This window comes from Carcharhinus amblyrhynchos, chromosome 5, assembly GCF_965287045.1.
Source record: "Carcharhinus amblyrhynchos chromosome 5, sCarAmb.v2.hapA, whole genome shotgun sequence".
NCBI classification, from domain to species: Eukaryota; Metazoa; Chordata; class Chondrichthyes; order Carcharhiniformes; family Carcharhinidae; genus Carcharhinus; species Carcharhinus amblyrhynchos.
Window position 1 is genome coordinate 123,167,536 of NC_137328.1, and position 27,070 is coordinate 123,194,605.

The window sequence follows — 27,070 nt, forward strand, 5'->3', positions numbered from 1 at the left end:
CAAATAATCTGGTTGGACTTAAATCCGGTGTTGTGAGACTTCTTACTGTGTTTACCCCAGTCCAACGCCGGCATCTCTACATCATTGTCTGAGCTGCCAGTGGCAACAGCTTTTCCTTATTTCCTTTCTGAACACCTTCATTCAATCTCCCCTCAACCTGCAGTGTCAGCTGTAGCTCAGCTGGTTGTATTCTCACGTCTGGGTCACAGGATCCTGGGTTCAAAACCACCCCTGGACTTAAACACAAAAGACAAGGATACTAAGAGTGTAAAATAAAAGCAAAATACTCTGGATACTGGAAATCTGAAATTAAAAACAAAATGCTGGAAAAGCTCAGCTGGTCTGGCAGCATCTGTGGAGAGAGAAACAGAATTAACATTTAGAGTCCACATGACTCTTCCTCAGAGTTAAAGAGAGGGAGAAATGTGATGGGGGTGGAACAAGACAGGAACAGGTGAGTCAGGAGAGACTTAACAAAGATGTAATGGACACAAGACAAAGGGAGCATTAATGATAGCAATAAAGACTAAAGATGTTGTGAATAGTGGCCTCAAGGAGAGATAGCAGGACATGTTAATAGCAGAAAACAGGTCTGTACTCTGAAAGCAAAACATGAGAACAAGTTCCCGACTGGCACTGTGGGAGGAAGGGGTTAGGAAAAAAAATGATCAAAATGGAGGATAGAATTCATGGTGTGAAGTTGTTGATCTCAGTCTCAAGTCCAGAAGGCTGTAAAATGCCTTTGTGCCAACGGACATGTGGACATGAGAGCAAGATGGGGAATTGAAATGGTAAGCAACTGGAAGGTTGGGGTCAAGCCTGCGGACGATCGACGGTGTTCTGCAAAGCAGGCACACAGTGTGCATTTAATCTCCCCAGTGTAGAGGACACAGCCAGGGGACTGCTGCTCTGTAGGAGGTCTCGACTTTCAAATGATGTCATGCTCCTGTCCATCTTTTTGTATGCGTGCAAAAGATCTCATAACATTAATCTGAAACAGAACAGCAGTGTAAATCCCAGTCTCCCAGCCAAGTTTTATTGGCCAGTCAACATCACAATAACATTTTTGTTTGTGGGAGCTGCCATCCTTACAACAGTGACGGCTCAGTGGCACAGTGGTTAGCACTGCGCCAGGGACCTGGGTTCAATTCTAGCCTCAGGTGACTATCTGTGTGGAGTTTGCACATTCTCCCCGTGTCTGCGTGGGTTTCCTCCGGTGCTCCTGTTTCCTCCCACAATTCAAATATGTGCAGGTTAGATTGATTGGCCATGATAAATTCCCCTTGTCAGGGGATTAGACGGGTAAATATGTGGGGTTACAGGGATAGGAAAGGACCTGAATGAAATTGTTGTCGGTGCAGGCTCGAAGGGCCAAATGGTCTCTTCCTGCACTGTAGATTCTATGATCTAAGACTACACTTCCGTGGTTGTAAACTGCTTCTGGATATCTGTGAAAGGTGCTATACAAAGACAAGTGTTTCCTTTCGAAAGAAGACAATAAGTCTATCTCTGGATTGTAACAGTGTGTTTGATGTGAGCTTATATACCATGTACGAACATACGTACATATTAACTTATGAATTAGGAGCAGGAGTAGGCTTTTTGGCCTTTTGAGCCTGCTCCAACATTCAATAAGATCGTTATTTTAATCTCAACTCCATTCCTGCCAACCTTAATAACCCCCTTGCTTAGCAAGAATCGATCTACCTCTGCCTTACGACTATTCAAAGACTCTGCCTCCATCACCCGTTGAGGAAGAAAGTTCCAAAGACTTACAACTGTCAGAGAAAAAATGTTTCCTCATCGCTGTTCTAAATGGGTGACCCCTAGTTCTAGATTCTCCCACAAGAAGAAACATCCTTTCCACATCCACCCTATCAAAACTCCTCAAGATCTTACATGTTTCAATCAAGTCATCTTTTAACTCTTCTAAACCCAGCAGACACAAGCTTAGACAGACAGTCCAGCTTTTCCTCATAAGACAACCCATGCATTCCAGATATTAGTTTAGTAAACCTTCTCTGAACTGCTTCCAACAAACTTATACCCTTCTTTAAATAAGGACACCAATACTGTGCATAGTACAAAGATATGGTCTCACTAATTCCCTGCATAACTGAAGGATAATCTCCCTACTTTTGAATCAAATCCACTTGCAACACAAAATGACATTCTATTAACATTGTTAATTACTTGCTGTATCTGCACACTAATGTTTTGTAATTCATGCACTAGGACGCCCAGATCCGTCTGTACCTCAGAGCTCTACAATCTCTCACCATTTAGATAATAAGCTTATTTTCTATTCTTACTGTCAAGACGGACAATTCCACAGTTTCCCACATTAGACTCCATCTGGCAGATCCATATATTTTCTTTTGTATCCTCCTTATGCCCTCTTCATAACTTATTTTCCTATCTATTTTTGTCATCAACAAAACTGGAAACCATTGATTCCTTCATGCAAATCATTTTATAAGTTGTACAGAGTTGAGGCCTCAGCACTGATCACCACTCTCACATCCTGCCAATCAGAAAATGACACATTTATACCCACTCTTGGGCTGGACATCTCTGACCTCACCTGCAGCTGGGATTCTCCAGGCATGCTGCTGTGAAAAGTGATTTGGCTGAGCGCCAAATCCTCCATTCTCACTGGCAGCAGTAGCTGAGCATGTGAGACCGGAGAATTTCAATTTCTGTTTCCTATTAGCTAACCAATCTTTTATCCATGCCAATATGTTACTTGCTACACCATGAGCTTTCATTTTCCGCAATAACATTTGATGTGGCATCTTATCAATGCCTTCTGAAAGTCTATCCATCAGTACAGCCATCAGTTCCCCTTTAGTCACAGCACTGACTACTTCTTCGCAGAACCTTAGTAAGTTGGTTAAACATGATTTTCCTTTCACAAAACATGTTGATCATGCCTGATTACCTTGAATTTATCTAAACGCCTTCTTATAACTTCACTAATAATGGCTTCTAATATTTTCCTTATGAAAGATTTAAATTAACTTGCCTGTGGTTTCTTATGTACAATTTCTTGCTTTCTCTCTCCCCTTTTTAATAAAGATGTTACATTTGCTAACTTTCAATATACTGGAGCCTTCCCTAAATCTAGTGAATTTTAGAAAATTAAAATCAATGTACCAACTATCTGATAGCCACTTCCTTTTAAGATCATAAGATGAAGTCCATTGGGACCTGTGGACTTGTCAATCCGCAGCTCCAGGTATTTACTCAACATCAGTTCCCTGGTGATTGTAATTTTCCTGAGTTCCTTCCTTCCATTTCCTGATTTACAGATATTTCTGGGATGTTACCGATTTCCATAAAGTGAAGGCCAACACAAAATACCTGTTCAATTCATCTGCCATTTCCTTATTTTCCATTATTAATTCCCCAGGCACACTTCCAACGCTCCTTTAGTTATTTTCCTTTTAGAATATCTATCGTAACTCTTACTATCTGTCTTTATATTTCCAGCCAGCTTTACCTCGCACTCTAGTTTTTCTCTTCTTATTATCCATTTGGTCACTCATTGCTGTACATTATCTATGTTACAAATGATAAATCCTCAGAGACTAAGAACTGATTCCATTTAAATTGTGGAAGCGGAAAAATTAAAGTTTCATTGTGAAACATAGACATTTCTGGTGCTAATTATTTTACTGCTGGATGATGTAGGTTTAGATTACTAATTAACTGATGGAATATTCTCTCAATTATCACAGGAAAAAAATAGTTTAATTATCTTGAATGGGATGAAGCGAGATTCAATCCAATTCTTTATGTATCTAGGACAAGGAAAGGTCATCACTCCCAGAGAGATTGATTATCATGATTCACAATTATTGTTATGTACAATATGCAGTATTGAAGAAGAGGAATATAGATGAACCTTAACTTTTCTTCAAGTGGAGACTGTTGTATTTCCAGCTTAGGGGAGACAGTGCCTGAGTAGTATTGTCATTGGTCAGCAATCCAAAAGGCCAGGATCATGCTTTGGAACATCAATTCAAATCCCGCCACCATCGCTGGTGAAATTTAAATTCTGTTAATAAATTCTTATTTTTTTTAAAAAAAAGGTAGTGTCAAGAATATGACTCAATGTTGATTACCATAAAAAACCACCCAGGGGAAGGAAATCTGCCATCATTACCTGGTCTGGCTTACATGTGACTCCAGACCCACATCAATGTGGCTGACTGTGAACTATCCTCTGAAATGGCCCAGTGAGCCATTCAGTTCAAGGGTAATTATGGATGGGCAGGATTGCCAGCAACACTAAGATCCCATGAATGAATAAGGAAAAAACAATAGGGTCCACAACATGGAAACAGCCCATTCTCCACTGTAACCTTGTCAGTATGATCTTCCCTTCCTTTCCCCGCAAAAAGTTAACCGTCTTCTATTTAAATTGCTCCGTCTGACAGAAACCTCCAAATTCAAATCCCTTTCCTAGGTGAAAAAGTTTTCTTTTCCTCCCAATTTCCTTATTGCTAATTATTTTATATTTTGGTCTCTACCATAAACAGAAACAGCTTCTCTACATATACCCTTGATAATAAAAATATCTATCAGGACACCCCTCAGAGATCCAACCTGTTCACCCTTCCCTGACTAATGTTTAATCCTCTCAGTTCTGGAGTCAACCTTGTGAATCACTGTCCCACCTTCACCCCTGCTTCTATTATGCATCTTACATTATGGAGCCCAGAACTGTGCACAGTAATTCCAAGTGTGGTACAGGAATCAGTACTGGGCCTCAACTATTTACAATCTATATTAGTGACTGGGGATGGCTGGATTGTTGTACTGGAGACAAATTTACTGTTGATAGGTAGGAATATAAATTGTGAGGAGGATACAAAGAGCTTCAAAGAGATATAGACAGATTCAGAAAATGGGCAAAAAATTGGCAGTTCAGTATAATGTGAGGAAATGTGAGATTACCCACTTTGATATGAAAAGTAGAAAATCAGAATATTATTCAAATGGAGAGAAACTGCAGAATGATGCAGTAGAGGGATCTGGGTGTCCTGGTACATGATGCACAAACAGTAGCAAGCAGATACAAAAAGAAAATGGGAAGGGAAATTGAATACAGGCCTCTCTTGCAAGGGGAATGCAATACAAAAAGGAGAGAAGTTTCTACAACAGTGTAGGACATTGGTAAGACCACACCTAGATTTCTGTGTACCATTCTGATCTCAAACATACAAACAAGGAGCAGGAGTAGGCCATTCAGCCCCTCGAGCCTACTCTGCCATTTAAGAAGGTCATGGCTGATCTAATTTGATTTGATTTATTATTGTCACATTTATTGGGATGCAGTGAAAAGTATTATTTCTTGTGTGCGCTACAGACAAAGCATACTGTTCGTAAAGTACATAAGGGATAGGGAAAGAAGAGGATGCAAAATATAAATACAATCATAGCTAGGGTGCAGAGAAAGATCAATTTAATGACAGCAGGGAAGAAGCTATTCTAGAGTTGGTTGGTACGTGACCTCAGAATTTTGTATCTTTTTCCCAGCAGAAGAAGGTGGAAGAGAGATTGTCTGTGGTACTGGCTGCTAACTTCCTTATTTAAGGAGAAATATATTTACACTGGAAACAATGCAGAGAATGTTCATTGGGCTGTGTCCTTGGATGAGGAGATTGTCTTATTAGGAAAGGTTGAGCAGGTTGGAACTTTACACATTGGAGTTTAAAAGAATGAGATGTGATCAGATTGAAACACACAAAATTCTGGTGGCTGGGGGAGAGGATCTTGACAGAGTTGATACTGAGAGGATGTTCCCCCTCTAGAGACAATCTGGAACTAGGGGGATACTGTTTAAAAGTAAGGGTCTCCCATTTAATATTGAGACAAGGAGAAATTTCTTCTCTGGAGCTGTTTCATCTTTGGAATTCTTGACACCGGAGCAATGGAGGCAGGATCATTGAATATAAACAGGGCTGAGTTAGACAGATTCTTGAACTATAGAGATATGGGGGCCAGGCAGGAGAATGGAGTTGAGGCCAAGACCATATCAGTCATGAGCTTATTGAATGGTGGAGTAGGCTCAAGGGACTATATTGTCTACCTCCTATCCGCTATTTGTATTGTTCCCCTAGAATCATAGAATTTTTACAGGAGAGAAGCAGGCCATTTGGCCCATTGTATCTGACCCAGCTCTCTGCAAGAGCAACTCATCTAGTCCCACTGTCCCCTCTCCATTTCCCCATAGCCCTGCACATTGTCTCCAGGGAATTGTCCAATTCCTCTTCTGAAAGCTGTAATTGAATCTGTCTCCACCACACTCTCAGACAGTGCATTCTAGATCCTAACCAATCGCTGTGTGAATCTGTCTCCACCACATTCTCAGATAGTGCATTCCAGATCCTAACTACTCACTGTGTAAATCTGTCTCCACCACACTCTCAGACAGTGCATTCCAGATCCTAACCACTCGTTGTGTGAATCTGTCTCCATCACACTCTCAGACAGTGCATTCCAGATCCTAACCAATCGCTGTGTGAATCTGTCTCCACCACACTCTCAGACAGTACATTCCAGATCCTAACCACTCGTTGTGTGAATCTGTCTCCACCACACTCTCAGACAGTGCATTCCAGATCCTAACCAATCGCTGTGTGAATCTGTCTCCACCACATTCTCAGATAGTGCATTCTAGATCCTAACCACTCGCTGTGTGAATCTGTCTCCACCACATTCTCAGATAGTGCATTCTAGATCCTAAGCACTCACTGTGTAAATCTGTCTCCACCACACTCTCAGACAGTGCATTCCAGATAAAATCCACTCGCTGTGTGAATGTGTCTCCACCACACTCTCAGACAGTGCATTCCAGATCCTGACCACTCGCTTTGCGAATCTGTCTCCACCACACTCTCAGACAGTGCATTCCAGATCTTAACCACTCGCTGTGTGAATCTGTCTCCACCACACTCTCAGACAGTGCATTCCAGATCTTAACCACTCGCTGTGTGAATCTGTCTCCACCACACTCTCAGACAGTGCATTCCAGATCCTAACCACTCGCTGTGTGAATCTGTCTCCACCACACTCTCAGACAGTACATTCCAGATCCTAACCACTCACTGGGTGAATCTGTCTCCACCACACTCTCAGACAGTACATTCCAGATCCTAACCACTTGCTGTGTGAATCTGTCTCCACCACACTCTCAGACAGTACATTCCAGATCCTAACCACTCACTGGGTGAACCTGTCTCCACCACACTCTCAGACAGTACATTCCAGATCCTAACCACTCGCTGTGTGAATCTGTCTCCAGTGCATTCCAAATTCTAACCATTCACTGCCTGAAATTTTTTTTCCCTCATGTTCCTGATACATTATTTCCCATTGAAACTCACTAAATTCTTGCAGGGGGTGACAGGGTAGATGCAGGTAGGTGCTTCCCATAGCTGCTAAGTCTAGAACCAAAGATCACCATCTCAGAATAAGGAGCAGGCCATTTAGGACTGAGAACAGGAGATTTTTCTTCATTCAGAGGGTGGTGAATCTTTGGAATTCTCTCCTCCAGAGGGCTGTGGAAGCTCAGTCAGAGAACATGTTAAAGACAGGAACTGATAGATTTCTGGACTCAGTGATATCAAGGGATATGGAGATAGTGCAGGAAAGTGACATTGAGGTAGATGAATCAGCCATGATCTAATTGAATGGCAGAGCAGGCTGGATGGGTTGAATGCCCTTCTTTTGCTCCTAATCTTCTTTTGCCAATCACATCAAATCAATGCCCTCTTGTTCTTGATTTTTCCACAATTCCTACCCATACTATCTGCCTTTCATCATTTTGTGCAGCTGTCCTCTCAATCTTCTCCAAAGAGAACAGGCTCAGTTTCTCCTTCCCTCGGACCATTCTCATAAATCTTTTCTGTCCTCTCTCATCACATTCTTCCAAACATGCAGTCCTTAGAACTGGACACAAAACCCCAGCTGTGACCAAACTCCAGTACTTTTACACTCCATTCCTCTATTTACAGAGCTTAGAATCCCATATATCCTGCCATGTTAAATCATTAATATCCCCAGGTTCTGCAACCCGAGTTGTACCCTTTATTTTATACTGTCTCTCCATGTTCTCCTTACCAATTTCACACCCGCCTGTATTCAGTTTTATCTGCCATGCGTCTACCCATTTCCACCAACCTGTGTCTCTTCTCTTGAAGTTTATTTTTATCCTCTTCACAGTTCACAATATTTTCCAGTTTTGTATCATCCGCAAATTCTGAAATTAAATCCTGTAACCCATCTAGGTCATAAATATACATTGGAAAAAGCCAGGTTCTAATGTCCAACCCTGGAAAACTCCACTCCATTCCTTCCACCAGTCTGAAAACCAACCGTTCTTATGTTCTTGAATGTGGCCTAACCAAGCTTTAATACAAGCTCAACACCACTGCTCTGTGTTATATCTCACTGGCATCTTTTATCTCAATTCATGCCTCTGAATTACTCAGCTCTCACACCTGCTGGGAGAGACTATGAGGCAGACGGCAGAGAGATGACATTTACCTGTACAATATAAATAATATACAGTGAGAGATCAGCCATTCCAGCAAATTCTAGCCAAGGCTTTAAGATAGGTTGCTTTCCTTAGGCCCTTTTAACCTACAACGCCGAATCGGAACAGTTTCTGCCATCTTACTGATCAGCAAGTAAAAAACTGGAGAGCTAACTCTCTCTCTTGCCCAATGCCACTGAACATGTTTCCAGCACTTTCTGGTTTTGTTATTACAATTATTCCTTCCAACATTTACTAGAGTAATGATTACCATCTCAATTCACTTAATCAGCCATGGGCTCATGGTTCAGCATCACAGGCTATTGTAACAGTGAAGGTGTGATTTAGAATCTGCGTCAATGCCTTTTACAATGAGCCTGTGGGTGTGATGCTAGGTGAGCCTGGAAGTATTCTTCACATTCGCACATACTCATAGTCATGCCTATCCAGTATTTGAAATGCTTCATCTATAAATGACATACATAACAGGACATACAATTTGATATCAGTACAGTATAATGCGATAGGGACTGTGTGACAAAAGAATCAGTGGAAGATCACAGGAAGCAAACACTATAAGCAAGATTTTTATGGTTACATTTATGTCTATTCTTCGTCACCTAGTTCAAATTTATTTATAAATCAAAAAGAAACAGCATTAAATTTGATATGTTTTGTTTTCCTTATTTAAAATAGTGGAATAACACATCTTTTGTGTGGTAAAGGACTCTCAATTATAGTGAATAAACTGCATACATTTTCTACATAAAATCACATAATTCAACACAATATTAAACTATAACATCTATACAATCACTGTTTCGGCTGCAACCAAAGATATTATCTTCTGAAAAGTGTCAAAATTCTTATACAATAAGCAACATTTCAGACAGCTAAGCATCAAGGAACACTTGGGAATTTCTTCAAACTTAAAGATTTATTAATTTATTAGCAAGACACCAGGTTATAATTCTGGAATTGTTATGATGGAGAAGTTGAAACCTGCTGTTACTACACTAGGTGAGTAGAGTTGGGTCCTCCCCACAATAGTTGAAATGGGATGAGTAGCACTGAGGTGAATTCTGCTAAACAGGACTGACTGTTTGTCATGTAAATTAACATAGCTTCACTGGTAGAACTCTCCTGTCTCTCACCACTGTCCCACTTCCTGCCCAGATCCTCGGTTGCCTGCCTCTACATTGATTCACACACATATCATTCACTATTTTCCTAATCAAGAGTAGCTGGGATGTGCACGTAGTCCTTTCCCTGTTAATCAGCACTTGCAGTAATGAAGAAGTGTGTTGGCAGGGTGGGGTGATTGGGAGTGGGGTGGGGTGGTTGAGAATAGTGTGGGAGGGGTGGGAGTGGTGTGGGATGTTGGACGGGGGGTGTGTGGAAGGGGTGGGGGGAAGTGGTGTGGGAGAGGGGATGTGTGGAAGGGGTGGGGGGGGAGCTTACAGAGTTACATAGACAGTAGTAGTCTATTTAGCCCCTTGATTATGTTCCTCCATCCAGTCTGAACCTCAACTCATTGATCTGAGTTGGCTGAATGGCCGAGAACTTACCACTCAGAGCGGGCGAGGTTCTCAGAACAGAAATCTCCTTTGGCCTCGGGTGGGATTTTACGATCTTGCCCAAGCGAGGCCGTAAAATCTATCTTTTTCCAAAAAAATCAATCTCAGCTCTGAAAGGGTCAGCTAACACAGCACCCACTGTCTCTTGGGGAGAGTAAATGTTCAATAGCCTTTTCATGAAAAATTACATTCCAATGTCCTGGTAATCCTATGGCTCAGAGAGCCAGGACCTCCAGATGCCCTTTGAACCAAATGCATTGTTTTAACATGTTTCAATTGCAAATCTTCCACTTTCAAACATTCTTTCCCATTTTATCACTGAAAACCTCCAACAATCCACACCTTTGATTCTGTGATTTCAAAAGAACCCAAGTAAACAGAAAACAATCCCCGACCTCCCACCCACCATCAATGCCCACCCTCCCCCAGCCCCACACCACCCACACCCTCCTGAGCACTTCTGAAAATTGGGAACTCACCTGCAGGTTTCATGTAATACTGCTCTATATCTGACATGTCGGTTTGTAGTACACACTCAAGATAGCTGAGGATAACTTTCCTACTGTAGTAATATCTTGCACCCAATAGTAAGGTGGGCACACAGCAGGTCAGCAGCGAGGACTTGGTCAGATAAAAGCACATTACTATGGAGACAAGGGAGAGAAATAAACGATACCTGTCAGAAAAGAGAATGGAGTGTTTATTTCGGAACAACCCCAGAGGAGACACACACATATATAAAAATATATACACATTTACTGCCCATGTTGCTGTTTTAAAAAGTAATAATTCCTATTTTTATGTACATACTTACATAACTTGTTGTCTCAACTGCAGGTGATGTCCACAAGTTTTCCCAAACACAGTTAAGTACTGTGTATTTTTTTAAACCTGTCTACCATCAAAACTGATCACATCATTTAAAGAACAGTTTGGTCAAATTGTTAACACAGTGACACTGTAAACAGTGTGACACCTTCTAACTTACCTACTGTGTCTTCACATTTAACAATACACAGCAAACTGCTCACAGGCCTGATGTTGTTTAAAAGAAGAGTCTGGAGTGGGATTAGGAACAATCTTTGGCAGTATTTTAAAATGCTACAAAAAAAAAGTCTGTTCTTCGCCTCTCAGCTCCTACCCACCCCGCCTCCCCCCGGGGGCTGGTGCACATGCTGACTGTAACCCGCAGCGCGTTCTCCTCTCTCCTCTGCCACCTGAGCGCGCTGCGCGTGAACGGGTCTCGCGGGCACGCGCCGCAGACGAGAAGTGCGGGGGCGCGGTGCGCTTGTCACAACAAGAAAGACAAGCGCATGTTTTAAAGACGCATCTCCCCTTTAGTGGGATGCAGAGGAAGATACAGACTCCCACTGGGAATATTCCCTATCTGTGTGCATGGGACAGTCCCTGTTTGTGTGCATGGAATCACTGTCCATATAGAGAATGGGGAACACTCCCACTAGGAATATTCGTCGTCTGTGTGCATGGGACATTCCCGGTTTGCGTCCATGGGACATTCCGGGTTTGCCTCCATGGGACATTCCCGGTTTGTGTCCATGCGACATTCTCTGTCTGTGTGCATGGGACCTCTGTCTATACAGAGAATGGGGAACATTCCCACTGGGAATATTCTCTGTGTGCATGGGATCACTGTCCATATAGAGAATGAGGAACATTCCCACCGGGAACATTCCCTATCTGTGTGCGTGGAATGTACTCTCACTGCATGCCAGAGTGTGTGAGATATAACACTGCACATGCTGAAATGCCAATTAGACAGAAAACTCAGAAATACTGAGCAGCCTCAGCAGAGACTCCTGTGAAACATTTATCGGGTTAAGGATAATATGGAAACAAAATTAGTGATAACCTGGGTAAAGCTACCAAGTAAAAGGGCACATGGGTAAATGTAACCATGGTAATGTGGTTGCAGCTACAAATACCTGGGTGAGGTGTTTAGGTAAAGTACATGGGGCAGGGTACATGGGTAATGTATACATGGATAAGGTGCATGGGTAAGGATACATAGGAATGGATACATGGTGTACATTGAAAAGCTATACACACTGGGCTAGCATTTATTGCCAACTGCTAACTACTCTCCATTTCACTGAATTGGAGGGCATTTAAGAGTCAACCACATTGCTGTGGCTCTGGAGTCACATATAGGCCTGACCAGGTAAGGACAGCAGATTTCCTTCCCTAAAGGATAGTGCCCCAGATGGTTCAGTACAATTTTAAATCCAGATTTTTTTTATTGAATTCAAATTTCACTAACTGCCACGGTGGGATTCGAACCCGGATCTCCAGATCTTGCTCTGGGTCTCTGGATTATGAGTCCAGTGCCTCCCTTTAACGTGTACATGGGTAAGGGGTACTTGTGTATGGCGTGCCTGGGTAAGATACATGAGTAAGATATATGAGTAAATGTACATGTCCAAGGGTATTTGGATAAGTTACATGGATAAGGGGAAATTAATAGGAGTACCTTAGTAAGGGTAAATGGAAAGGGATAGTTGGGTAAGGTACAAAGATAAGATATATGGGTAAGGGTTCATGGGTAAGAGTACATAAGAACAGGACTAGGCCATTCGGCCCCTCAAGCCTGTTCCACCATTCAATGAGATCATGGCTGACCTGTGGCCTAACTCCATTTACCTGCCTTTGGACCATATCCGTCACTACCTTTGCTTAACAAAACATTATCTCAGATTTAAAGATAGCAACTGATCTAGCATCAACTGCTGTTTGTGGAAGAGAGTTCCAAACCTCCCCCACCCTTTGTGTATAGAGGTGCTTCCTAACATCTCTCCTGAATGGTCTGGCCCTAATTTTTAGACAATGCTCCCTAGTTCTAGAATCTCCAACCAGTGGAAATAGTTTATCCTTATTTAGCTGTCTTTTCCTGTTAATATCTTGAAGACTTTGATCAGATCACCCCTCAACCTTCTTAATTCTAGAGAAAACAGGTCTAATTTGTGTACTCATTCCTTCTAACTTAATCCCTGAAGTTCAGGTATCATTCTTGTAAACCTGTGCTGCACTCACTCCAAAGCCAATATAAACTTCCAAAGGAGTGGTGCCCAGGTCTGCTCATAGTGACTCCAATTTCATCAGATTGCATCTGACAAGGTACCCTTAGCAAGGTTACTTTACCCAGGTGAAGAAAAACTGGGCAAGGGTAAGCTGGGGAATGGTAAACTGGGGAAGTATATATTGGGGAACTCTGTAGTGGGGATGTGCATACGAAAGAAGCGTGTATCAGGGAGGTGTGTAGTAGGGAAGTGTATACCGGGAATGTATACTGGAGAAATGTATACTGGGGAAGTGTATACTAAAGCAATACATATTGGAGAAGTGTATACTGGGGAAGCGTACACCAGAGAAGTGTACACTGGAGAAATGTATACTGCTAGAATACCGGAGTGCTGCTCCGCATTGGCCGCACTATTTCTGTTTACCAGATCCCCCCATGTGCACAGCTGGAGCTCTGTGAGTTGACATGCTTGTGGGTCTCTGTCAGAGACCCGACTGCCTCCGCTGTGGGGTGAGACCACCCGGGCCGCTTTCCAGCTGCCCTCTTCCACCCCTCCCCTCCCCCCCCCCCTCCGGCAGCCCCCTCAGACCCCCTTCCCAGTCCGCGCACCGCCTGTCAGTATAGCGCCTATCCATCAGCATTAAGCTGAGCTCCACTTACATTGACAATGCAGTTTCGCGATCGTCTGCCTTATTTTCTGATTTTTCAAATGATTTCAGACTGAAAACTCTTAAAAGATTAAAATGACCGCCACATTAAGTGTCTTTTTTGTTCTAAAATAAAAAATAATAATTAAATACAGTGGTACATATTCTTTTATAGAATTTAAATAAATTAAAGATTGCTGTCCATCACGTTTGGCTGCGTAAAAAAGCACACACACATAGATATATACACATATACACACACATATATACACACACATACACATTCCTGATCATAAAATAGGTGCAAAAATACATCTAAGTTGGGGAAGAGTTGGGGTTTTGGGAATAATCGGATTTGGGAAGAGTTGGGGTTTTGGGAATAATGGGATTTAGGCTTTGGGAAGAGTGGGGTGTAAGAACATTTTCTATAGCGAATGGGAATGCTGGTAAAATCTGGCTCACCGGTCAGACAGGAGTAAAAGAGAAGGATCTTGGGCTGTTGTTTTAACCCTCTGAGCGCCGTGTTGGGAATCCTCTCCATTATACCGTGGTAGAAGATGCGGCAAACACTAGCCTGGTCACTGGGCTGGAATTCCCGAATGAGGACAGCCTCTGCTTTCAACTGCTTCTGCTCCCCTCCCTCAGCCTCCTCTGGCGAGGAGGATCCAGAGGAGGGGGGTCCAGGGGAGGGGGCTCCAGAGGAGGCGGCCACTGGCGGCGGGGAGCCCGGAGCTGGCCACATCTGGCTGGAGGAGACAATCGCGTCGTTCTTGGATCCCGGCATCTCCTCGTCCGCCACCATCTTCGTCTCACAGACCATGTTGACTGGCAGAAAATTCATAAAAAAGACCTGGCGACCTCCTTCTGCAATCTCCCCCTCCTCCAAATAAAACCGGCAAAGTAACAACACTAATGACGATGTGTGGGAGGAGGAGAGGGAGTGGGCGAAGGGGGAGAGAGAGATGGTGAAATGGAAGGTGGGAGAGAGAGAGAGAGAGAGAGCCCCCCTGATCTCTCCTTCCTCCTGTAGCAATGTCTGGAATGAATGAGTTGCTTTCTGCCTCCCAGCCACATTTATAGGGCTGCGCTCCGGCTGCTACTCACATGGCCAAGCCCTGCTGTTCAGTTGGCCAGGGAAGGTCCCCCGTGCGGGCTGGGGGAGGGCGTTCTCTACCAAACAACTCTCCTTCCTCCCATTTGCCAATACTATCACATTTTATTTCGCATCAATGTCTGCACACGCACAAAACATTAATAAATAAACGGTGTCAGCAGTCAGCCAGCTCACACCAACTGCGTGGAACACATTTCACCATTTTATTTCATCCTCTGTTTAATTTCCTCCCTTTTTTCTCTTCCTAAAAAGACAGAATAGATGTTAATCTCTGCCGCTCACTCTCCTCAGCACCCTGCTGCCAGTAAGCGGTTTAAATTCTTATTTTGAGGGGAGTTTTAAGGTGCAGTGGTTTAAGAAGTGAATCTTTCCCCCACCGCGGGGTATCACCCGATTGCCCTCCATCCTGACATCCCTGTATCCCAGGCTGCGTTTACACTGCAGTCTAACAAGATTATCGGCCATGTCTGCTCCAGAACCATTCACTGAGGTGTATGTGCTGCATTCTCCTCCGCTTCCACACACCATTCCAAACACACAGACACCCACACAGAGACACAGACATAGAGACACAGAAACACGCACAGACACCCAAGCACAGCCACACACAGAGACACACACTCACAGAGATAGGCGCCGACACAGAGATATACACTGAGACAGACACACACAGAGACACAGACGCCCACACACAGACACACATAGTCAGACATACAGAGACAGAAACACACACATACAGAGAGAAACACACACACATACGCCCGCACATACACTCACATACACACACAGACACAAAGACACACACCGACACAGAGACACAGATACCCACACACAGACACACTCAGTCAAACATACAAAGACAGAAACACACACGTACACAGAGAGGTACACACAGACAGACGCCCGCACAGACACTCACATCCACACACGCAGACGCAGAATCACACACAGACGGAGACACAGACACACACATGTAGATACCCACACACAACACATAACCCCCCACACGTATCATACATCCACAGACACGCACAATCACACACACACACACACACACACACAGACAAACAAATCTCCCCCACACACCAGCCCACACACGTTAGGGGAAAGTGCGGAATGTCCCGCTGGACTCGCACAAAAACAGGGACATTGAGTTGTAACCTTGGGGACAGCGCACACAGAGCAGCGCTCCAGCCGCTTCTTATTAATAAAACATTGAAATGAAATGGAAATAAACATCTCCATTGGTGAGAGAGCTACACTGATGTCACAACCATTGCCAACGCGGCTTCTCCTTCTAAAACTGGGATAACATTAAATATTGGAAAACGGCGAGGTGTAAAGATTAGAGGAATCACAGAGAAATGCTTTACTGGCGAATTTAGATGATGTGTATTCTGTATATAATACAAGTGCTGGCGAATTACTGGATTTGACAACAGTTGATGATTTTTCAGTGGAATATGATTTATGCAGGAAGGCGAGTGATCTCTGCTTAGATTCGGATTCAGTGAAATGGTGCAAAGATGGAAGGACGTTTTTTTAAAATGAATTCTGCTGGAGAAATCTTTCTTCATGTCTGAAGCCCCCTGGCGGATACTGGCTTCTACCATTTTTCAGCATCTGAGTGGAATGGCAGGTTAAAATTACAATGATGTGGGTGGGGGGGAGGTGGTGTGGGGGGGTGATGGTGTGTCTGTGTATGTGTGTCTCTCTCTGTATGTGTGTGTGTCTGTCTGTCTGTCTGTCTGGGTGTGTGTGTGTATCTGTGTTTGTGCCTGTGCGTGTGTTTGTGTGTGCCTGTCTGTATATGTCTGTGTGTGCATGTGTGTATATGTGTGTACCTGTGTGTGTGTCTGTATGTCTGCCTATCTGTGTTTGTGTGTCTGTTTATCTGTTTGTGTGTCCGTCTGTGTGTGTGTTTCTGTGTGTATGTGTATGTGTGTTTTTGTGTATGTGTGTGTTTGCGTGTGATTCTTTGTATATGTCTCTGTGTCTGCATGTGTGCCTGTATGTGTTTCTGTTTGTGTTTGTCTGTCTGTCCGGTTTTGTGTGTGTGCATATATGTGTCTGTGTGTTTCTCTGTATATGTCTGTTTGTATGTGTGTCTGTTTGTATGTGTGTCTGTGTATGATTCTGCGTCTGTGCGTCTGTCTACGTGTGTCTGTTTGTGGTGTGTGTCTGTCTGTATGCTTGTGTGTGTGTCTGTCTAAGTGTCTGTCTGTGTCTGTTTGTGTGTGTCTGTGTCTGTGTGTCTGTTTGAGTCGGTCTATCTGTGTGTCTGTGTGTGTGTGTCTGTTTGTATGTTTGTGTGTATGTGTGTGTCTGTTAGAATGTATCTGTGTGTGTGTGTGTCTGTGTCTGTGTATGGGTGAGGGGGCTCCTAGAATCAGATATATATAAAAAATACAAGATTTGTCCCTTTCCTTCGCTTGTGAAGGCGGCATGTTGTGTTTGAGACTCTGGAGAGACTGGAATTGTTTTAGGATTGTAATTGTAGATTAGGGATCTGAGGGGGAGATAGTCAGAGACAGAGAGCGATAGCAAGCGGAGCACTCCTACACTGTTAGTGATTTGAGAAGAGCTGAATGCTCACACTACTTTTTTCTTTTCTGGTCACACTTATAACCATCTTTTAAGATTTGTTTCCACCAGTTAGTGCAATTGGGGAAATGAGGTAAGAAAGGGTTTAATTTTTGATTCACTGGCACTTGAATTTAACAGTGAGCTCAATAATAATGGAACTGGGAGCTTTGTGGGATTTGAATCTTAAATCTGCTTATAGCTGGTCAGCAGAGAGTGTGTGTGTGAGAGAGGGAGGGAGTGTGTGTGTGTGAGAGAAGGAGGGATTGAGTGTATGTGAGAGAGTGGGAGTGCGTGTGAGAGAGAGAGTGTGTGTGTGAGATGGAGGGAGTGTGTGTGAGAGAGGGAGAGAGTGTGTGTGAGAGAGTGTGTGTGAGAGAGAGGGAGAGAGTGTGTGTGAGAGAGAGACTGTGTGTGAGAGAGAGGGAGAGAGTGTGTGTGAGAGAGGGAGGGAGTGTATGTGAGAGAGTGGGAGTGTGTGTGAGAGAGAGAGTGTGTGTGTGAGATAGAGGGAGTGTGTGTGTGTGTGTGTCTGTGTGTGCGTGTGAGAGAGAATGTGTGTGTGAGAGGGAGTGTGTGTGTGTGTGTGCGTGCATGAGAGAGAGGAAGTGTGTGTGAGCGAGAGGGAGTGTGTGAGAGAGAAGGAGTGTGTGTGAGAGAGAGGGAGTGTGTGTGAGAGAGAGGGAGTGTGTGTGAGAGAGAGGGAGTGTGTGAGAGAGAGGGAGTGTATGTGAAAGAGGGAGGGAGTGTGCATAAGAGAGAGAGACTGGGAGTGTGTGTGTGAGGGAGCGTTTGTGAGAGAGGGAGTGTGTATGGGAAACGGAGGGATTGTGCATGTGAGAGAGGGGGAGGGAGTGTGTGTATGAGAGAGAGTGTGTATGTGAGAGAGGGAGTGTGTGTGAGAGAGTGTGTGTGAGAGAGAGGGAGTGTGTGTGAGAGAGTGTGTGTGTGAGAGGGAGGGACTGTGTGTGTAAGAGAGGGGGAGGGAGTGAATGTATGAAAGAGAGTGTGTGTGAGAGAAAAAGGGAGTGTGTGTGAGAGAGGAAGGGAGGGAATGTGTTGTGAGAGAGAAGAGTATGTGTTGCGTGAGAGAGAGAGTGTGTGCATGAGAGGGAGGGAATGTGTGTGAGAGAGTGGAGGTGTGTGTGAGAGAGAGGGAGTGTGTGAGGCAGAGAGGGAGAGAGAGGAAGTGTGTGAGAGAGAGAGGGACAGGGAATTTGAGAGTGAGAGGCAGAGTGTTTGTGTGTGTGTGTGTGTGTGTGTGTGTGTGTGTGTGTGTGTGTGTGTGTGTGTGTGTGTGTGTGTGTGTGTGTGTGTGTGTGTGTGTGTGTGTGTGTGTGTGAATGCATGAGTGGGAAGAGGGTGGAAAGGGAGAATGTGAGGGGGCAGATACTGTGTATGAGAGAGAGGGAAATGTGAGAGGAAGAGTGTGAGAGGGGGAGAGCGAGAGGGGGAGTGTGAGGGGGGCAATGTGAGCGGCGGGAGTGAGAGGGGGAGTTCTAGGGAGGGTAAGTGTGAGAGGGAGGAGTGTGAGAGTGGGGAGTGTGAGAAGGGGAGGGGAGGAGCTGCTGTTTGTGAGTGAGGGGGGAATGTGAGAGGGGGAGGGTGGGAAATAGTGTGTGAGGGAGAGGGGAAGTACGAGGGGGGAGAGGGGGGAGTATGGGGGAGAGTAGGAGAGGTGGAGATACTGTGTGAACCTTTGAAACAAGCCAGTTCACTGAACAATATTTATTTCTCTCTGCGTGTTGACTGTATCAGAAACCAAGGGGAAGGCTCTCTCAGTTTAAGAAGGTTCTGGGGAGAAGGACTTAGAGATGTCCTCATCAAATTTTCAAATGTCGACTATCAGTCTCGATATGTTTTAAATTTGATTTGTTTTGATTTAATTTGATTTATTATTGTCACTTGTATTAGTACACAGTGAAGAGTATTGTTTCTTGCATGCTATACAGACAAAGCATACCGCTCATAGAGAAGGAAACGAGAGTGCAGAATGTAGTGTTACAGTCATAGCTAGGGTGTAGAGAAATATTAACTTAATGCAAGGTAAGTCTATTCAAAGGTCTGACAGCAGAAGGGAAGAAACTGTTCTTGAGTTGGTTGGTATGTGACCTCAGACTTTTGTATCCTTTTCCTGAAGGAAGAAGGTAGAAGAGAGAATGTCCAGGGTGCATGGGGGACCTTAATTATGCCGGCTGCTTTGCCGAGGCAGCGGGAAGTGGAGACAGAGGCAATGGGTGGGAGGCTGGTTTGAGTGATGGATCGGGCTACATTCACGACCTTTTGTATTTCCTTGTGGTCTTGGGCAGAGCGGGAGCCATACCAAGCTGTGATACAACCAGAACAAATGCTTTCTGTGGTGCACCTGTAAAAATTGGTGAGAGTCATGGCTGACATGCCAAATTTCCTTAGACTTCTGAAAAAGTAGAGGCGTTGGTAGGTTTTCTTAACTATAGTATCAGCATGGGGGAACCAATGTCTTTCTGAATCCTCTTTCCTTCATAATGACTGTGGCCGTCTTTAACTAACCTTTATTGTGATAACAGTCACCATTTGTTTGGTGCTTTCTCTCTTCTTGATCTCCATTCTGGATTGGGAAAAGACGTGTCTTAATTGTGTGTAAACAAATCTCAAAGAGCCAACAGTAGCTCGATGGGCTGAACAGCCTCCTTCTGCGCATTGAAATCACCCAGCATCTGACTTCTCTAAATCTACCCACATCCCCCTCGTTCCTCTACACACACACACACACACACACACACACACACACACACACACACACACACACACACACACACACACACACACACACACACACACACACACCCTCTCACGCACACACATATCCTCACACCCTCAAACACACACATATCCTCACACCCTCAAACACACACACACATACCCTCACACCCACACACCCACTCTCACACATATACACACACCCTCACACACACACACACATATCCTCACACTCATCCTCACACACACACGCACTACCTCACACACACTCACACACACATTCTCACACACACTCTCGCACAGACCCTCACACACACACACAAACCCTCACACACACATACACACACACTTTCCCACATATACACAGACATCCTCTCACACACATGCGCATTCACACACACTCACACTCACGCACACATACTCACATACATCGTTTCACACATCCTCACACACACAGACACCCTCACAAACTCAAACACACATACACACACCCCCACACACATGCACACACCCTTACACACTCACACACACCATCCTCACATTCACACACACACATACTCACACACACCCCCCACACACACACGTCCTCACACAAACACACACACATACCTTCACACACCAACTCACACACACACTCTTGCACCCACTCACACTCATGCACCCACTCACATACACACTCACACACCCACCCATACACACACCCACTCATAAACATGCACACACACACACACAAACACACACACACTCATACAGACACACACACACACCTTAATTCAATTTTCAAGTTTGCTGATAGCGCCACTGTAGTGGGTTGGATCTCAAACAATGACGAGACAGATACAGGAATGAGACAGAGAATCTGGTGAACTGGTGTGGCAACAATAATCTCTCCCTCAATGTCAACAAAATGAAAGAAGATTGTCATCGACTTCAGGAAGCATAAAGGAGAACATGACCCGGGGATGAAGTAGAAAAGGTCAAGAGCTTCAAGATTTTAGGTGTCCAGATCATCAACAACCTGTCCTGGTCCCCCCATGCCAACACTATAGTTAAGAAAGCACAGCAATGCCTCTACTTTCTCAGAAGGCCACGGAAAATTTGGCATGTCAGCTACGATTCTCACCAACTTTACTGATGCACCATAGAAAGCACTCTTTCTGGTTGTATCACAGGTTGGTAAGGCTCCTGCTCTGCCCAAGATCGCAAGGAACTACAAAAGGTTGTAAATGTAGCCCAATCCATCACGCAAACCAGCCGACAATCCATTGACTCTGTCTACACTTCCTTCTGCCTTGGCAAAGCAGCCAGCATAATCAAGGACCCCACGCACCCTGGACATTCTCTCTTCCACCTTCTTCCATCGGGAAAAAGATACAAAAGTCTGAGATCACGTACCACCTGACTCAAGAACAGTTTCTTCCCTGCTGCTGTCAGTCTTTTGAATGGACTTACCTTGCATTAAGTCGACCTTTCTCTACTTCCTAGCTATGACTGTAACATTGTATTCTGCATTCTCTCATTTCCTTGTCTATGAACGGTATGCTTTGTCTGTATAGTGCGCAAGAAACAATACTTTTCACTGTATGTGGAGGAGGGAACCGAGTGCAGGGTGTCGAAATTTGCTGATGACACCAAGATTGGGGGAAAGGCAAATTGTGCGGAGGGTGTGGAGAGTCTGCAGAAGGATCTAGATAGGCTGGGCGAATGGGCCAGGAAATGGCAAATGGAATTTAATGTTGGCAAGTGTGAGGTGGTCCACTTTGGTAGGAAGAATGGTAGGAAGGACTATTACTTACGTGGCGAAAAACTGCAGCAGGCGACGGTGCAGAGGGACCTCGGGGTCCTTGTGCATGAGTCGCAAAAACCCAGCTTGCAGGTGCAGCAGGTGGTCAGGAAGGCGAATGGGATGCTGGCCTTCATAGCGAGGGGGATTGAATATAAAAGTAGGGAGGTCTTGCTGCAGCTGTATAGGGCATTGGTGAGGCCGCAGCTGGAGTACTGTGTGCAGTTTTGGGCGCCGCACCTGCGCAAGGATATTTTGGCCCTGGAGGGAGTGCAGAGGAGGTTTACTAGGCTGATACCGGAGTTGAGGGGATTGAGCTATGAGGAGAGGCTGAATAAACTAGGCTTGTACTCGTTAGAGTTTAGAAGAATGAGGGGAGATCTCATTGAGACGTATAAGATGATGAATGGGATGGATAGGATAGAGGTGGAGAGACTCTTCCCGCTCAAAAAAGACAGTAGGACTAGGGGGCACAGCCTCAAGATAAAGGGGAGGCGGTTTAGAACGGAGTTGAGGAGGAACTTCTTCACTCAAAGGGTGGTGAATCTCTGGAATTCTCTGCCCGTTGAAGTGGTGGAGGCTGCCTCGCTAAATATTTTTAAGAAGCGGGTTGATGGGTTCTTGATAAGAGAGGGGATTAAGGGTTATGGGGAGAGGGCGGGAAAGTGGAACTGAGCCACAACAGATCAGCCATGATCTTATTGAATGGCGGGGCAGGCTCGAAGGGCTAGATGGCCTACTCCTGCTCCTATTTCTTATGTTCTTATGTTCTTATGTTCTTATGTTAATACATGTGACAATAATAAATCAAATCACACACACACACACACACACACACACACACACACACACACACACACACACACACACACACACACACACACACACAGTGATCTTTCCTTATTGCGTCTCTGCGATGATTGCCCCAGCTTTACATAAGAACATAAGAAATAGGAGCAGGAGTAGGCCATCTAGCCCTTTGAGCCTGCCCCGCCATTCAATAAGATCATGGCTGATCTGAAGTGGATCAGTTCCATTTTCCCGCTTTCTCCCCACAATCCCTAATTCCCCTGTCTGCCAGACACCTATCTACCCGTGACTTAAATATATTTAGCGAGGTAGCCTCCACCACTTCAACAGGCAGAGAATTCCAGAGATTCACCACCCTTTGAGTGAAGAAGTTCCTCCTCAACTCTGATCTAAACTGCCCCCCCCCCCCTTATCTTGAGACTGTGCCCTCTAGCCCTGCTATCCTTTCTAAGCGGGAAGAATCTCTCTACCTCTACCCTATCTATCCCCTTCATTATCTTATATGTCTCTATAAGATCCCCCCTCATCCTTCTAAACTCCAACGAGTACAGATCCAGTCTATTCAATCTCTCCTCATAGGCCAACCCCCTCATCTCCGGTATCAGCCTAGTGAACCTTCTCTGCACTCCCTCCAAGGCCAATATATCCTTCCTCAAGTGTGGCGGCCAAAACTGCACACAGTACTCCAGCTGCGGCCTCACCAGTGCCCTGTACAGTTGCAGCAAGACCTCCCTACTTTTATATTCTACCTCCCTTGCTATAAAGGCCAGCATTCCATTCACCTTCTTGATCACTTGCTGCACCTGCAGACTGGGTTTTTGTGATTCGTGCACAAGGACCCCCAGGTCCCTCTACACCGTAGCGTGCTGCAGCTTTTTGCCCTTTAAATAGTAATCCCTCCTACTATATTTCTACCAAAGTAGATAGCCTCACACTTGCTAACATTATACTCCATCTGCCAGGTCCTCACTGACTCACTCAGCCTATCCAGATCTCCCTGCAGACTTTGCACACCTTCCACGCAATTTGCTTTTCCACTCATCTTCATGTCATCAGCAAATTTCGTCACCCTACACTCAGCCCCCTCCTCCAGATCATCTATGTAAATGGTAAACAGTTGAGACCCCAGCACCAATACCTGCGGCACTCCACTGGTCACCAATCGCCAACCAGAATAACAGCCATTGATTCCAACTCTCTGCTTCCTATTAGACAGCCAATCCTCTATCCACGCTAACACCTTACCCCCAACACCGTGCACCCTAACCTTCTGTAGCAACCTTTGTGAGGCACCTTAACAAATGCCTTTTGGAAATCTGAAAACACCACATCCACCGGTTCCCCTCTGTCTACTGCACTCATCATATCCTCATAGAAATCCAATAAATTCATTAAACACGACTTGCCCTTAACGAATCCGTGCTGCGTCTGCTCGATCAAACCATTCTTTTCTAGGTGCCTCGCTATTTCTTCTTTGATGACAGATTCTAGTATTTTTCCAACTACAGACGTTAAACTAACCGGCCTATAATTCCTTGCCTTTTGTCTGCTACCTTTTTTAAACAGTGGCGTAACATTAGCCATTTTCCAATCTTCCGGCACTTCCCTGGAGTCCAGCGAATTTTGATAAATAATCACTAAGGCATCCACTATCACCTCTGCCATTTCTTTCAGAACCCTGGGATGCATTCCATCTGGTCCCGGGGACTTATCTACCTTCAGTCCCGTTAGTCTATCAAGCACTACCTCTCTAGCGACAGTAATTGAATTAAGGCCCTCATCTCCTACCATCCTTCTGTCTTTAATACCCAGCAAACTATTCGTGTCCTCCTCCGTGAAGACCGAGGCGAAAAACTTATTTAAGGCCTCAGCCATTTCCTCATCGCCCACCACTAAATCCCCCCTCTCATCCTCTAAGGGTCCAACATTCACTCTAGCCAGCCTCTTCTTCTTTATATATTTGTAAAAACTTTTATTGTCATTTTTTATCTTTAGAGCTAGTTTAGCTTCATACTCTATCTTTCCTTTCTTTATTGCCTTCTTCGTCATTCTTTGTTGATTTTTAAATCTTTCCCAATCTTCTAATCGCCCACTATTTTTAGCCGCTCTGAATGCATTTAGTGCACCCGGGATTTGAATGTGTCAGTCTGCAACACTGTCAACAGGTTTCAGGCGGATCAAAGAGCGTCTTTCTTTGAGTTCATCCTTCAGCAGCAGCTGATGTTTGTCTCGGTGTGTGTCCCTGGGAACAATCTGAAGAGTACAGATTCCCATGGAGCACACAGTCCCATAGAGCACGCAGCCTGTATAACACACAGTCCCGTACAGTATACAGTCCCATAGAGCACACAGTCCCAAACAGCACACAGTCCCATACAACACACTGTCCCAAAGAGTACACAGTCCCATAGGGCATGCAGTCCCGCACAGCACACTCTCCCATAGAGCACACAGTCCCACAGAGCAGATAGTCCCATAGAGCACCCAGTCCCATAGAGCACATAGTCCCATACAGCACACAGTTCCATAGATCACGCAGACCCATACAGCACACAATCCCATAGAGCGCACAGTCCCATAGAGTGCACAGTCCTATAGTGCACACAGTCCTATTTAGCACACAGTCCCGTACAGCACACATACCCATACAGCACACAGCCCCATACAGCATATAGTCCCATACAGCACACAGTCTCATACAGCACACATACCCATACAGCACACAGCCCCATACAGCATATAGTCCCATACAGCACACAGTCTCATACAGCACACAGACCCATACAGCACACAGCCCCATACAGCATACAGCCCCATACAGCACACAGTCTCATACAGCACACAGACCCATACAGCACGCAGTCCCGTACAGCACACATAGCCATACAGCACACAGTCCTGTACAGCACACAGTCCCATAGAACACACAGTCCCATACGCACATAGTCCCATAGAGCACACAGTCCCATACAGCATACAGTTCCTTACTGTACACAGTTCCATACAGTACACAGTCCTGCATCGCAGAGCTGCTCGGGATGAACTCGACAAATACCACTGCATCTGATTTAATTTGATTTAATTTGTTTTATTATTGTCACATGTATTAACATACAATGAAAAGCATTGTTTCTTGTGCGCTATACAGACAAAACATACCGTTCGTAGAAAAGGAAACAAGAGACTGTAGAATGTGGTGTTATAGTCACAACTAGGGTGTAGAGAAAGATCAACTTAATGCAAAGGAAGTCCAGCAGCAGGGAAAAAACTGTTCTTGTGTTGGTTGGTAAGGGACCTCAGACTTTTAAATCTCTCTCCAGACCTTCTTTGAAAAGGCACATTCTGCTCAGAGTTGGACAACAGTCTCCTCTCCAGTCACCTCGAGTGAAATGTGCAGATGGGATGAAACTCTGAGCATGTAGGATGGATGTGATGGGAAGGGCCTTTCTCACCACCAGCCAGGCTAGGTTTTGGTGCCTGCCTGTTGTCAGTGGGAACTCCAAAAAGGCTGCAGCGTGGGTGATGGGGAGCAGAACCGGAGCCTGCCTCACTCTCTCTCCCTAACACACTTTCAGTGAGGATGTTTGAGTGAAATCTTATCCTGATTTCCCTCACTAAACCCCACCCTTACTCTGAAGGTGTTACAAAGCTGCACTTGAAACTTGTGTGTGGGCCGTTGGATTGTAAGGGATTGACGCACTGTCCAGCTCAGGGTTGTCCAAGCACCCAGTGAGAATTTGCTTCCAGGGAGCTTGTCAACTCTTAATCTCCAGAAATTGGTAGTTAATCTCCAGGAGAAAAAGTATTGTAGAAAAAAAAGCAACTTCTTCATTTTCTTGAAGTATTTTCCATAATTAGCTCAAAATGTTTGGAGATGGGGGGAGGTGGAGTGTAGAAAGGTGTTTCACAGTCAAAATTCATCCAATCAGGTGACAGATTGCAATCAGGTTGCTCTCCGATTGGCAAGGCAGGCGGCAGTGAGTCAAGTAACCAATGGTGTTAATGTGAGGCGGAATGGACCAACTGGAGGGAATTGTCATAGGCAACAAGTTGTATTTATATAGCACCATTAACTTGAGGAAACACCCTCCACTCTTCCAACACCTCACAGAAGCATTATGAGCTAAGTTAAACACTGAGAGACACAAGGAGATATTAGGTCATTTGACCAAAAGCTTGGTGAAAGAGGTAGCTTTTAAGGAGTGTGTTTAGGGAGGAAAGTGAGGTAGAGACAG

General features: G+C 44.7%; 1 protein-coding gene across 1 annotated transcript in view; it reads right to left on the minus strand.

Moving 5' to 3' along the window:
- Positions 1 to 14,835, minus strand: part of nat8l (N-acetyltransferase 8-like) — a 78,437-nt gene extending 63,602 nt beyond the window's left edge. Inside the window, exons 1-2 of the mRNA XM_080189515.1 lie at positions 14,269 to 14,835; positions 10,602 to 10,766 (exon numbers count right to left, since the gene is read on the minus strand). Of these exons, the coding sequence (XP_080045641.1) occupies positions 10,602 to 10,766; positions 14,269 to 14,647 (544 nt within the window). The 5' untranslated portion in view covers positions 14,648 to 14,835. The remainder of the gene's footprint in view (positions 1 to 10,601; positions 10,767 to 14,268) is intronic.
- Positions 14,836 to 27,070: the final 12,235 nt, after the last annotated feature.